Below are 14,592 nucleotides of genomic sequence, written 5' to 3'. Positions count from 1 at the left end.
ACTGAGATTATTCATTGCAACAAACATGAATTCTAGGTTTGGAACTCCAATGCCTATGTCTGTTGGAAGACTTCCTGAGAGTTGATTATCAACTAGTGAAATTTGTCTCAACATGGACATATTGAAGATTTTGCGTGGAATGGGACCATTAAGATTATTAAAATCGAGTGTTAAAATCTGTAAATTTTAAAAATCACCAGTCTCATCTGGTATCGTACCTGCCATAATTAACGTTACCACCCAAGTTAGTTTAATGGCCTTAGCATTCTTAAATGCTTCATATTATTCAATAGTTTCACTGAATTGTTAAAGAGAAAATAAAAATTAAAAGAGGATTGAAAACTTTTGAGGAAATGGGCTGCAAAGATGGAAGGATACGGCCAGTAAGCTAAGCAAAACATTTCGTTTGTATTATTTAGTTGCTGTGAGAATATCTTTTAATTTTCTAACTAAGATATCAATTTGTTCTTTAGACTATAGCCCATTTGATAATCATTTCATATTTTTTTTGTTTTATTTTTATATATGTCAGAGTATAGAAAAATATATATACATGTGAGAAATGAGATATAAAGAAGAGTGGATGGTATGAGAGGTGCACAAGACTATTCAAGATTTTCTTTTCATTTATTCTTTTATTATATTTCTACTCTCCCACCAACCTTCATTTGTCATCTCCCTCATATTTTTCTCTTATCTCAAGCACAAAAAATAAAAAACAAAAAGCGAACGATTATAGAACGGATCCTTATTGAACATGTTGACTTCAATATATAGAAAGCTTTACAATAATCTCCTCAAGTTATGTCAGCAATTTCTATTTTTAACAAAAGATTGGTGAGACTTCAAAATTAAGTACTTAGTTTTATCCGTTAATTATAGCATGTTAATATTTTGAACGATTCATTTACCTGTCAACCCACATTTAAATTAAGAAATAATCATGACAGGAACAACATAATATATAAGAAATGTTATTAGCACTTTAAAATTTTCATTTTACACTTCTTACAAGTGTATTTTTTTTTTTTCTAATTATAAAAAGTTTTGAATGCAAAATGAGATATTTGAAGTGCCAATAGCAATTCTCGAGTCAATAAAAAGGGGGTTGAGTTCTGATAAAAGTGAGTAAAAAAACAAGGCTCGCTCTCTACTTCTGTCATTGGCAACAACTGAGGCTAAGCCTGAAGCCAAACTAGAACTAAAATAAATTGAAAAGAGTTATGAACCTCTTCTCAAATACAAGGTAATATATAAGTAGAGTTGGAATGAGTTGGCAGGTACCTGTCAAGTTGTTGCCTCTTATACTGATCTCTATTAACTGGGTCGAGTCCCCGATACTTTTCGGTATGTTTCCACCGAAGTTGTTATAGTCTAATAAGAACTCAAGAAGCTCCTTGCATTGCCATAATTTGGATGGAAGTGGACCATCAAATTTGTTGCTTATCAAACTCAAGATCTGAATACTTGGAAAATGTTGACATAAATTGTCTGGAATACTACCAGTCATGTTGTTAGCTGTTAGAGCCAAAATTTTCAAAGACGACATATTGAAGACAGACAACGGAAGAGGCCCTTTTAGGGCATTAACCTGCACATACAACTTCTCCACCTGATCTTTACTGCCAATCAAGTTTGGGATTTCTGAAAAATCAACAAAATACGTGTTAAAATCATCATCTGGCCACTCTGAAAGGGATTTTGTTAACGTAGAGGAAGGATAAACCCGAGTTTGTCCTACCTTCGAACATGTTATAGTCAAGGTATACCATCTTGAGCATAGTTAGGTTCCCGATTTCTCTTGGTATGATACCTGTTAATTAAATAAAATATGTGCATCCCCGTAGTTAGGAACCAATAGAGTAATTAAGATAAATATTCAGTGCAACAAGTTCAGCGGATTGAATCATACCTTTGAAATTGTTTTGTCCAAGTAATATCTCTTTCAGCATTGTTAACTTCTCGATTTCTTTTGGTATGCTACCTATAAAAATTTTGGAATTGTATAAAATTAAAAGACCAGATAGATAACTAAAAGTTAAGTAATGATCACCAGTTTGGTAATTGGTAAGTATGTACGTACCGGATAGCTGGTTGTTTCTTAGATCAAGTACTTGCAGTGCAGATAAGTTGAATATATCATTATTGGGTATGGAACCTGAAAATTGATTACCATACAAATCGAAGGTTTGAAGTTCAGATAAGGACCCGAACCATGATGGAATGGTTCCTGCAAAGTTGTTGAATCTGAAGCTAATCAACTTCAACTTGCGAAGATGAGACAATTCCGAGGGCAACGTACCACCAAAACTGTTGTTTCTAAATTCCAGCATAACAAATTACAAAGATTCCGTAGGTGAAAGCAAGAAATAAAAACAGCCCTAAAAGAAAGGTCGGTACAGACAAGACGCCACATATGCACATAATGCATGAGTAAAGTTTCCTATCCATGCCTAAAGCAAAAATTACATAGGAGTCCAAAAACTAAGCCCAATTGTAGAGGCCCGAAAGTGACCACACCAAAAAACCTAATAACCCTAAACAAAGCTTCACCAACCTTGTACGCAGCCGAATCGGTGAAGACGACCAGTGGACAAAAATCCAAGAAAAACCACCACATGGAGCACAACTCAAACCCATCATAGTCACAATGTCGGGGAAAAAGTGCCAAATCTGCATATCCAATGAAACCACATCAATATCGATCGCCATGTTTCTGGTCCTCAGCCGATACCAAGCATACAATGGGCAACTAAATGCCCAGATGCAAGCAGTAACAAAAAAGGTTAGGTGGTGTAAACACCATTCTGAAGAGATACCGGACCTTTATAGGGGTGACAACATATAGTTGTCTTTGACCGGAGAAGCACAAAAGAAGCTCTGGAGAACCAAACCCCTACCTTTCCCTAAGAACCAAAACCCTATCCTTCCCTATTAACCCAAAACCCTAACATTATTGAGTAATAAATTATGTTTTTTTGGAGGATAGATCACAAGGAAATCGATAATTGTAAAAAGTTGAAAGAGGCTTTCGCAAATTGTGTTGTTTAAAAGAAAAATCGAAAGTACATGATGATAAAGAATTAGGCAAGTCGGACTATTCGAATTGATAATAGTAATAATTAATTGTTACTGCTTGTTCTTATGATTTGAGCATGGTATGAAGAAATTGGAAGAAATAGTTTAAAATAAGTAAACCACAACTTAAGGAATATTATTTTAATTTGTTGGAAGAAATCGTTTAAAAAAAGTAAACAACGACTTAAGGAATATTAATTTAATCTGTTGGAAGAAATCGTTTAAAAAGTAAACAACGACTTAAGAAATATTAATTTAAAGGTAATGCTAAGAAGACTATAAGACATTGCCGTAAACTTTAAAAACCTAACCTTTGTTTTGTTGAGTGTGACGACAACATCCTGCATGTTAATCCTCGACCTCTGGTGATTATGCAGAACAGTTATAGAGCTAATTTCATAATGGATATAAGCAATCTATCATGCACAAATAAAAAGAGAGTATTGAGGTCATTTTAAAAGCGCTTTGAATCCTTTTAAATACACTTTCAGACGAGCCAATATTCTATGTATTCATAGACTGAGTACAAATTTCTAGAAGCTCGATGCGTGAATAATAAACTTCAATATTGAGGTCATCAATCGGAATGAAGTTAGAACTGTTGAATATATATAGGAAAGTTGAACTTGGAGGAGAAGCCAGCGTAAAAACAAAAGTTCTGAAGTGTAATAGTTTAATTTCCAGGGAAACTTCAAGTAAATTTTTCTTTTTAATGAAAAGTTTTGAGAACACAAGTATTTCTCAAGGCTCCCATTAGGCATGTAGTTCAATACCAATGCTTTGAAATCAATTTGGCTACTTAGCTAATGACCTTGATAAAAATTTGGTGTCGAATATTGCTTAGTATTTCAATTTTCCGACAAAAGTTCTTCAAAGTTATTCCACCCTCGCACTATTAGAGCAAGTCCACCCATATTGTCTTGGCAAAGCGGATAAGAAGGCTTGGGCAATTACTGTTCATATTAATTAACAATTTTTTATACCTCTTCTTATCCATTTCCAAGGGAATTTACTATTCACAATTCATTTTTTTAAGCAAATAAAGATTTGAAAGAAATAAATTGTATAGAGTTTTAGCGCGGAGAGTGAACACGATGATTAGGTATTTATAGGAAAAATAAATAAATATTTTCAAGATTTTAGCTTTCATTTTTTTAATTTAGATTTTTTATTATAATTTTAATGGTAGTCACAACCATTGGATTGGAGTAGCGAAATGACCAAATCCGACATGAGGGCGGTAGCCCTAAGGTTTTGCTCGCGTGACAATGGTGTTGCCCTTAGAACTCTTAAGAGCTACTCAGACTAACCTTCTCGAGCTGTTGTCGTTCTTAAATTGGCCCACCACTTGCCTAGCAAGCTTACACCAGTGGAGGCCATTTTCTCATCAAGGGGGAGAGAATTTTTGCCCTTTGCCTGGGCAAAACAAGCCTCAAGAAAATACTGTAATCCCTACACCAAATTAACACTTCTTCCTACAAGTTAACAACCTCAGACACAAAAGCCCACGTTGGCCCAATCAATGTTTTATCCTCGACAAGCCTTCCAACCCATCATTTTTACATAGAGCCCAAAAAATGCTGTCACCCTTAAGGGGATAAGTGTTTCTCCATTTCTTTGAGTATTACCAAAGCCCAACGTCCAGCCATCTCCCTATCGCAAGACGCGGTGCTGTCTAGACCGTGAGATGAGTCCACCTTACGGGCACTGCAGTGGGTTCCCCAGTAGCAATAGCATTAGCAGCAGCGGAGGCTGCAGAATTCAGACGACGACGACGAACCAGGCTTCGACCATCGCATCTATGAACTCGTTTAAATGTGTTTTTAAAATAATTGAAAGTGCTTTTAGAAAAAATGTTTTTAGGTTTCAAAAGCACTTTAAGTGCTTTTTACAAGAAGCACCTTAAGTATTTTTTCAGAATTTATTAACATTTTTACTAAGGATTGTTTCTAAAAATATTTTCATCAAAAACACTTTTATTTTAAAATCACATCCAAACGAGTTATATCTTATTCAAGTTTGACCAAAATCCAATTAATTGTCCTCCACTGACCACCGAAGCTACAAATTTATAGTAGTAACTTTTGTCCTAGTAATAGTAATAGATACCAAGCCCGGTGATCAGTCAGCCGTCCATTTTGATGAAACGAGTAACCTCATCATCGGACAATCACATTATTTGAATTAATTATATTTTTAAAATTAATTTATTATTTAATAAATTAATAATTAAAACAATAGTTAATTAAATTATAATTGTAGTATACGATAAGTCTTTCTTCTTCATTTCCTTAAGTTTTGCAAATTTTTCAAATGATGTGGCTGTTCATATCAAATATCACCTAAGATGGTATAAAAATATAGTATAAATAACATTACTAGTTTATAGACGTTTTCTAAATGCCTAAAGGATGAAGCCCTAAAGGCAGCCTTTTGGGGTCATTAGACTTTTGCAGCATAACACATTAGAAGCTTGGGAGAGTTTGTTCACACTTTCCTTGTACAATTCTTGTTCTGGTGTGGCTAGTTCAACCCTTGATTCGCCATGCCTGTACACATAACAAAACAAGCATAGATAAATTTCAGTAATTTCTCATCAGTACAATTGAACCAAAGAAAAGTTGGAAAATAAAATTTTACCAATACGATTCACATCAAATCTTAAAAAAATACGTATCAAAATAAAATTTTTGAATAAAAGAATGGAAAGAATTTCTAAAACTTAAGCCTGATTATGAGCACGTCTTAATGATGCATAACCATCTATAGCAAATTTTCATTTACAATAAATGAGTCGGAAAAAATTAGAGAAATTTTGTAAAGTAGGAATGAGGTATCCGTTAATATGTAAGAACAAAGAACATGTTTGAGTGCTAAATTACTCCAACTAATTAATCCGACGTGTATATGCAAAGTTTGTAGGCTTTAGGTAATTCTCATGATAATTTCAGTAATTTATGATGAAATCAACATAAAAAATTAATAGCTTTCCAAAAAGAAATTATGCATTGAGCAGTAGAAAATAATTATCACATGTAATAGTGGTCAAAACAAACAGTGCTTTTAATAGAAAGACATTAGACCAAGGGCAGTCTTCAGACAAAATGATTAGGCACACCCTTTTCACACTGTGGCTAATGACTAGGCTACTGGATGAATTTTGGATGATCTTAAAAGTTTAAGTTTTTTTAGATAGAAATAAAATGCGAAGTGTGCACAAATGGTTTTAGTTTATTCATTGGGGTATTTCGTCGAAGACTTGATGAGTGATATTGAAGAATTTGTCGAGTGTTGTCCACGCAACCTGTCGATATATGCCTAGCATGTATTACATCAAACATTTAGTAGGTACAAAGGAACCCATTCAAAACATTCTAAGGATCCAGAAAACTTTCACATGTATATTTTCTGAATCTCATGTGGTCCTGGTACCACCTACATCCCCTTGTGCATCTGGCTCTAATAATGCATGCTCTAAAATCATGATAGTTATTATATGAGTTTAAACTTTGAGATTTATGTAATAGATGGATTCAATTGCATGTATTTAATGACAATCAAATAGTGCTAATGCTCATCGCTATTTCAAAGTATAATGGCAGTGAGTAAAAATTCACCGACTATATAAGTGGCGGTAGTAAGTTAGGTTTGAATATCTTTTCCAGCAATCCTCATTAATATGCGATCTGTAAATTCTTATATAAATTCATAGGTGACAACTGCAGTTAGGTGTAACGCATAAGTCCTTTCGGCTCCAGATTGTGCTTATATCTGACGTTGATGGTGAGAGTAACCAATCTCTTTCTATATTTTTATTGACAAAATAAAATAAAATAAATCTAATGGTTCCATGAGCAATTAATTAATATGAAGTGATATTTTATATTAACTTTAGAGCTTTTTCTTTCGGCTAATCAAGAAGTAAATATTTGTATGATTGTGTAATGCTTTAGTGGTGTTGAATTGGGATAGAGATAGAGTAGGTTGATCGATGGGTCAAAGAATAATAAAATATGGAGGTTTACAAAGTCTTTGAAGACTGCGAAAAAGACAATCTAACCTTCAAAATATTAAGACATGTATTATTGAGGTTTCCACTTTCTGACTCACTCTTCTCGTTTAATTATTCGTTCCTTAATTTTATATTTGGTTGAAGTTTTATATTAGTAAAACTAATTAAACCAGAATGAGGATCTCTCCGGATCCTCCTTGTGATTCTCATATGTTCATCGTACATTGTGCGATCAGAAATTATTTTAAATAATTTTATTTAAAATTAAACATGAACAAAACATGACGAAAGCTGATCGCACGATATATGATGAACGGACACGATTTGAGAATTCCCGAGATTCTCACAAAGAGGATCTGGGAAATCCTCATTCATTAAACCATCAACTGCCTAATCCATGTAACAGAGTTGATCAAGGGCATAAATGCAATTCAACTCAACTTCATAAACCCTACTCCTTTGTGGCCATTGGACCACAAGGCTTGCAGTACTAGGAGTGAGCAATCCTGCAATTTTTATTGTCTGATCAAACATAAACTTAGCTACTTTATAATTTCATGGATGAAGCAAACATTTAAAGTGTTTGATTATCATGCATACATGGGTGTAGCTAAATTAGCTAAAACAAAATGTGTTTGTTCTTCTAAACCGAAGTTTGGATCTTTCGCTCTTTCCGCAATTTAATTAGTTTAAAGTAAAATATCATGTTGGATTCAAGCCGTCATCACATGATTGGATGTTTTGATCGTGGCTGTTGGAAGACTTGGGATCGGTCGGCGGCACGATGAGAATGGTGGCAGGAGGAGCAGAGTGAAACCCATCAACAAATTTGTATAGACTTTGGCCAATGAGAAACGGCTTCATCTGTCGAAGCCATTGAGCTTTCTTCATCGAGTTTGAGGAAGCTTGCAGTGCTAGGGTTAGAGAAGTGGGTGGGGGTGACGGATGAAGAGGAAGAGGAAGAAGAAATAGAGGAGGAAGAATCGGTGGCCATGAGAAAGACTAGAGACAGGGGGAGACAGGAGGAGACAGGAGGATCGACTAGGGTTTCAGAAAGGCTTGGAGTACACTCCAAGAGTAGACCTATAAAACTTACTAAACTTCACCCAATCTAGAATATTATGGCAAGATATTAGAGGAAGAGATAATACCGTTTCTTTGTTTCGATTAAACAAAAATATCGGTTCTAAAAAACGCTAGATGCTAGTTGGGTTACTGGTTGGGGCCTAACGTCTAGACGCCTAGGCGGATTAAACAGATTTAATTAAATCTATTATATTTTATGTAAATAAATATCTATTGATACTTAAAATATAAATGATTTCATCATAAAATACAAAATGGAATGACATATATATTATGAGCTATTGGAACATAATGAAAACCTGGAGGACAAGTATATAATGTGTGTTCCTTTAAGTATTCAACAAGTCTTTTACAATTTATTGAAAAAATAGAATGCAAAATGAAAGTTATCTATTTTCTGTCTAAATGAGTCACAGCCTAGGCGGGTGTCTGGGTGGGTCTGGGCGGGTTAGGCAGGTGCCTCAGTAAGTTTAGGTGTCATTTCTTAATTTTCAAACGTCTAGGCATTAATCAGGACGGTGACCAACTGCCTAGCACCTAGGCAACGCTAGGCAGAGATTTTTAGAACAATTATATAGGTAAGGAAACCACGTTCACATATCTCTAATTGCAGGAGAAAACTCAATGTAGTTGTTGTATACATAAGTACATAATATAACCAAATTAATTTTTAATAGAAGATTATAACCAATTGTCTAATCACGTGACGAGAAAGACAACAATACGTACAGTTGAGCTATCTAAGTTTGGCAGCGACGAGTGAACGTATCCTATCATGTCTAGCAATTGTATATGTTGGTGAATATAACCGAAGTATTGAAGTGTTCTCCGACGTCCAACAGGAAAACAAAAAACTCCTCAAAACTAATTGAAAAACTCATCATAACTAATTATTTAGTCACATGACGTGAGATGGGAATAACATTCGGTACGTACAATCGGGGATATCTAAATCTGACTGTGATAAGTGAAAGCCCCATGCCATGTCTTTTCAATTTTCGTTGCTAATGGTGTGTTGGGGAAATTGTAGGCAATTCAATTAATATCTTGATGATGATTCTCTGTGGCTGGGAAAAAAACCTAGGCAAAAGAGAAACAAAAGACAGGACAAAGGGTGATTTTCCGATCCATTAAAATTCTTATACAACGGTATATTTATATTGGACGTGAATATTGAGTGTGTTAGTCGGGTTGGACTTTAACTCGTTTAATAACTCAATATGTTTGGATTGACATTATTTAAGGGGTGTGCACCCCTTTCAATTTTTGATCATCGGATTGAATGAATTGAAGAAAATTAAATGATATAAATTGATAAAGATGTGTGAGAAGTAAAAAGGGTATATGGATAGTAGTCACACCCCTTATTTAAACTCACCTTCACTTAAGAAATTGGGCAAACTAAGCCATCCAAACTATTCTAAGGCGGGTTGAGTTGGACGATTTCACAGATTGTGATTATTTACTATGTTTCTTATTTGTTAAGTGCATGTAATGTAAGTGACAACTAATTTAAAATATATGTCATATTTAAATTTAATTACTGAAATCAAGTATAAATAGACAAGTGTGCTTAACAACTATTACATTATAGGTAATATACATGTATGTCTAAGATTGTTGATATTCAGATTGGGCGATTTCAATCTGATTAATAATACTTCAAATCCAACTCAACCCACCTAGTGGACAAGCAATTAGATTTTTTCAAATGTAAATCTCTAAAGTTTATAACCAAACTCAATCCAATCAATTTTGAATGGGTTGGTCAGTAAACTAGCTAAAGTGTACACCCTAATTTACGTTAGAGAAATGCTAATGAGACTTTCAAATTGAAACTTTCTATGGATTTTCTGATACCTCACAGTTTACGGTCAATTTCAGTACTAACATCATAAAATATTGTGTAAAAAACTTAAAGTGACAAATAATTTACAAAGAAACGTATTTTTAAAAGAATCTCTGTAACATTTCTCTTTACATTTACCTATGAATATATAATAACAACATTACGTGACGTTGTTACAAAAACACTACTATTTCTCACGATATAGATACAAAGACAGATCACTAGTCTAACCGTTGAAAAAAAAACCCGCAAAAAGATGAAATTAAATAATCGAAAAGGAAATTGCATAATTGTAGGGGGAGGAAATTAGAAAAAGTGAAAGAAACACAAAGGTTGTGAGAAATCGGGCAATTGACGACGTCGGCGGACGAGAGAAAGGAAAAGGCGGGGCAAAGTCGTAATTGGAGGCAAGGAATAGACCAGGGGGCCCACTCCATTGGGTAGAGAGAGAAAGAGAGGAGAGAGAGAAGCAAAAACTGAAAAGGAAGAGCTGGAGTCACATGGGAGTTGTTTGTACCGGACACCTCTAATTCTTCTCTCTTCTTCTTCTTCTTCTTCTTCTTCCTCTTCATCCCCCTCTCTCTCTCTCTCGCTTCCTCTTCCTCTTCTCTCTCATCCACCACCGCCACCACTACTACCGCCACCGCCATGGTCTTCTCCTTCCTCCCCACAAAATTTACAGTCTGATTCTCTCTCTCTCTCCCCTCTTCCTCTTTCTCTCTTTCGCTCTTTCTCTCTCCTCTTCCTTCCCATCTGAGCATGGCTGAGGATAAGGTACTCTCTCAGTCCCTCATTACTTTCCCTAATTTTTTGATGTTTGGTTGCGGAAGGTAGAAACTTTCTCAGCTGAGCAGTTCTGTTTCTTTTTCTCTGATCTGGATTTTGGCTTGAGCTTGGGTTCTTCAAATTCAAGGTTTTTATTGGGGTACTTCCAGTATTAGTTCAGATCACAGTGATGTGAATCAATTGGGTTCGATTAAAGTCGGAAGGTTTTATGTAATTTGGGTTAAATTTGGAAGTTTTCAATCTGCATCGCACTTGCATCACTTGCTACCGATCTGTGAAAAAATAACAAAATATTTGTTTATGTTTTCGGTGATCTTTTAAGGATTTCGTTTCATGAAGCTTTTGGGTTTTTTTTGGTGATCCGCGGTTGTGTTTTGCGTGTTTCTGGTGGCTCTAATGGTGAATTCCATATATTTTGTGGTAAATTTGTTTACTTCAAAGTCGTAACTTTACGTGTTGTGCAGGAAATTTCTGCTCCCGTTGTAGACGGTAGCGATCCGACCGGTCACATCATATCCACAACCATTGGAGGCAAAAATGGAGAACCAAAACAGGTACCATCCTTGGAATTTGCTCTATTACCTGCGTGTCGTTGTTTAAATTTGCTTCTTGATTGATTTGAATGGTTAAAATATGATTGTCAATCCAATTTTTGATATCTAGATGTTTTTATCGCTGATCGGGTTGGTTATCCTCTCTTCGGAAGTTGATTTGTTTGGGTGTTATGCTTTTTTTGCAGACCATTAGTTACATGGCGGAGCGCGTTGTGGGAACCGGTTCATTTGGAATTGTCTTCCAGGTATGTCAAGATATCATCTTTGTAGGTTTTGTGACCTGGTACCAGTTCATTTGTTGTGATTGAAGCTGATAATTCTTTTCGATCAGGCGAAATGCTTGGAAAGTGGCGAGACTGTGGCTATAAAGAAGGTTTTGCAGGACAGAAGATACAAGAATCGGGAACTTCAATTGATGCGTGTGATGGACCATCCAAATGTGGTTTCTTTGAAGCACTGTTTCTTTTCCACTACCAGTAAAAATGAACTCTTTCTCAATCTGGTTATGGAATATGTCCCGGAGACTATGTACCGCGTTTTGAAGCATTACAGCAATGCAAACCAGAGAATGCCACTGATCTATGTCAAGCTTTACATGTACCAGGTAATACATGATGAACCTTCCGGATGTTGGCTTCGTGTTTTATGTTCTGTGGCACTAATTTGGCGATGCATTCCAGATTTTTAGAGGGCTGGCTTACATACACAGCGTTCCTGGAGTTTGCCATAGGGATTTGAAGCCTCCAAATCTTCTGGTTGATCCTCTTACTCACCAAGTTAAGCTTTGTGATTTTGGAAGTGCAAAAGTGCTGGTATGTTACCTTCAGGCTTTAAATATTTTTTTGTATTTCAGGCTCTCGATGTAGGGTTTCATTCACTTATCGTAAATTTTCTTGTGTAGGTGAAAGGAGAAGGAAACATATCATACATATGTTCACGTTTCTATCGGGCTCCTGAACTTATATTTGGTGCCACGGATTATACAACTTCAATCGATATCTGGTCAGCAGGTTGTGTCCTAGCAGAGCTTCTTTTGGGCCAGGTTAGCAGTTCTTTATAACGTTCTAAGATGTTAGTTGATTCTGTTTCCACAATTGATTTAGTTCCTACTATAGATGTACTCATATATAGTCAACTGTTTTTTGAAGACATTGTTCCCGGGAGAAAATGCAGTTGACCAGCTTGTGGAGATCATCAAGGTGAGTAGTGATAGTCAATTCTTAAATTATGGAGTTCTTGTAATCATGAGTCAGCATCTTACAATATATCTTGCAGGTTCTTGGCACGCCAACACGTGAAGAAATTCGTTGCATGAATCCAAATTATACTGATTTTCGGTTTCCACAGATAAAAGCTCACCCTTGGCACAAGGTATTTGGATTTGCTTCCTTGCAATATTGCACTGATCACATTAATGTATAATCTATTGGGTACGCTAGGCATTTTCTGTAGGTGTTTGCAATGTAAGCATATTTTCTCTTTTGTCGAAATAATATTGATAAATAAAAGACACTTGGTAGGATTTATAAAGTTCAGTTCCTCTGTTTCTTTAACGTGGTAGTGGTAGGTCGTATTAACCCGGGCTCCTTAATTTAGGTTTTCCACAAACGGATGCCTCCAGAAGCAATAGATCTGGCTTCAAGACTGCTGCAATACTCACCAAGTCTTCGCTGCACAGCTGTAAGTTCAATGCAATTAATTTAATACTGATGTCATTATTTATTGTTTGAGGATCCAATTTTGTTTGATAGTCGCTTATCAATACTCGTGAGTTAAGATTAGGGTGTGAAGCATTTGTTTTCTCTATCTATTTGTGAGAGAGTGTGATTCTCGGTGCTCATGAGTTAAGTTTTGTTCACTGGTGAAAAATGAGTTTCCTGGCTCAACAATTTTACCTTTGGAATTCTGTTTCAATATATGAGGTTCTCTTTTTCATTATTGTTGCACGTCCCTTTTTGTATTTGCAGCTAGAAGCATGTGCACATTCTTTCTTTGATGACCTTCGTGAGCCCAATGCTCGTCTTCCAAACGGTCGCCCATTTCCACCTCTCTTTAATTTCAAGCAGGAGGTATGTTGTTTTCTTCTTAATCTGGTTATGGAGCCCTAACATGCCTGTCGGTAGCTAGAAAAAAAGAAAAAAAAAGGAAAAAAAAAGCATGAATTGTATTTCAAGGTCTTTATAATCATTTACCTAAATACAAATACTTAATTCCTCCTTGCAGTTGTCCGGCACCACCCCAGAACTTATCAATAGGTTGATACCTGATCATGTGAAACGCCAGATGGGTCTGAACTTCTCGCATCCGGCTGGCACATAAGTGTGGAGAAGTTAAAATCCAAGTTGCTATCTTCTAGTTGATGTGTGACACAAAGGTTTTACTTTCTTTGTGGGTAAATCACGACAGATTGAAGCCTGACGATTGTCATTTTGTTGCTCTACCAAGAAGAGTACAAACTACGGCGGGATGGATGGCTTCATGTAATGTGGTCTCTCCTCTATGATTTCCTCCCTTTTCCCGAAATTCCTTTTTGTTCATGTACATGTTTCATAGTAAAAGATAGCCGGAGTCGGACTGGTAAGGAAGCTGCTGCTAGACGAGGAAAAGCTAGGAAACCCGAAAACCTGGAAACGTGTATTTATATAGCTAGGAAGAAGGGCTCTCATAATAGAGAATGTTGTTGGTTGCTGCTGGATGGGTTTCCTCTACTTAAATGTTGTTTCGTATTTAGTCCTGCGGTGGTTTGTGGTGGCTCGCTGACTTGAAATTCCGAACAAATATTGTTACTTGGCTACTGTTTGTTCAAACTTTCTAGTGTAATGCATTGTCTCGTTAATGTACTGCTTCGTCTCCTCCCCCACCCCTCGCTTTCGTGGTTTATGCCCCTTGTTATGTTGCATTTCCATCATTTAACGAGTTGTGTATTCACCCTCCATGGTTGGGACACAACATATTGTTACAGGGAGGATCAAGAAAGCGCTAGGGAGACTTGCATGAAAGAAACTTATAATGCGTCGTCAAGTGCTTTAACTTTGTGGATTCGTAACTTTTCTCACGTGGATTCGTAGATTAGGTTTTGATTTCGTCATTTTGGCGGCCTTGCTTCATGTATTACTTCCTAAGATTCAAACTCGAGGGATCACATTTTCCATCAGTTCGGCTCGTGGAGTTTGAGTCTTCAACTTCAATTGGTTCCGGTTTACCGTTACAATGACATTCTGTTCTCT

General features: G+C 36.0%; 2 protein-coding genes across 4 annotated transcripts; one reads left to right on the top strand and one right to left on the bottom strand.

The window, feature by feature from the left end:
* Window positions 1-1,019: 1,019 nt before the first annotated feature.
* On the bottom strand, window positions 1,020-2,346 carry LOC137729575 (uncharacterized). 2 transcript variants are annotated; one of them, XM_088677506.1, is made up of 5 exons: window positions 2,084-2,346; window positions 1,913-1,984; window positions 1,742-1,813; window positions 1,592-1,644; window positions 1,357-1,491 (listed from the first exon to the last, which is right to left on the bottom strand). In XM_088677506.1, the coding sequence occupies exons 1-5, from the start codon at window positions 2,331-2,333 to the stop codon at window positions 1,453-1,455; spliced, it is 486 nt and encodes a 161-aa protein (XP_088533632.1). In that variant the 5' UTR covers window positions 2,334-2,346; the 3' UTR covers window positions 1,357-1,452. The 2 variants fall into 2 exon arrangements, with proteins under 2 accessions (XP_088533631.1, XP_088533632.1); XM_088677505.1 differs by having other exon boundaries at window positions 1,020-1,644.
* Window positions 2,347-10,319: 7,973 nt separating this feature from the next.
* Window positions 10,320-14,205, top strand: LOC137729573 (shaggy-related protein kinase eta). Of its 2 annotated transcripts, none has more exons than XM_068468548.2 (11): window positions 10,320-10,799; window positions 11,276-11,365; window positions 11,551-11,610; window positions 11,697-11,969; window positions 12,046-12,177; window positions 12,267-12,407; window positions 12,514-12,564; window positions 12,641-12,736; window positions 12,962-13,045; window positions 13,333-13,434; window positions 13,589-14,205. In XM_068468548.2, the coding sequence occupies exons 1-11, from the start codon at window positions 10,785-10,787 to the stop codon at window positions 13,682-13,684; spliced, it is 1,140 nt and encodes a 379-aa protein (XP_068324649.1). In that variant the 5' UTR covers window positions 10,320-10,784; the 3' UTR covers window positions 13,685-14,205. The 2 variants fall into 2 exon arrangements, with proteins under 2 accessions (XP_068324649.1, XP_088533630.1); XM_088677504.1 differs by having other exon boundaries at window positions 10,539-10,938.
* The last annotated feature ends 387 nt before the right edge of the window (window positions 14,206-14,592 follow it).

The sequence above is a fragment of the Pyrus communis genome, chromosome 10 (assembly GCF_041283825.1).
Source record: "Pyrus communis isolate YQ-2024b chromosome 10, ASM4128382v1, whole genome shotgun sequence".
In the NCBI taxonomy this organism is placed as follows: domain Eukaryota; kingdom Viridiplantae; phylum Streptophyta; class Magnoliopsida; order Rosales; family Rosaceae; genus Pyrus; species Pyrus communis.
This window is presented reverse-complemented; position numbering and strand designations above follow the sequence as displayed.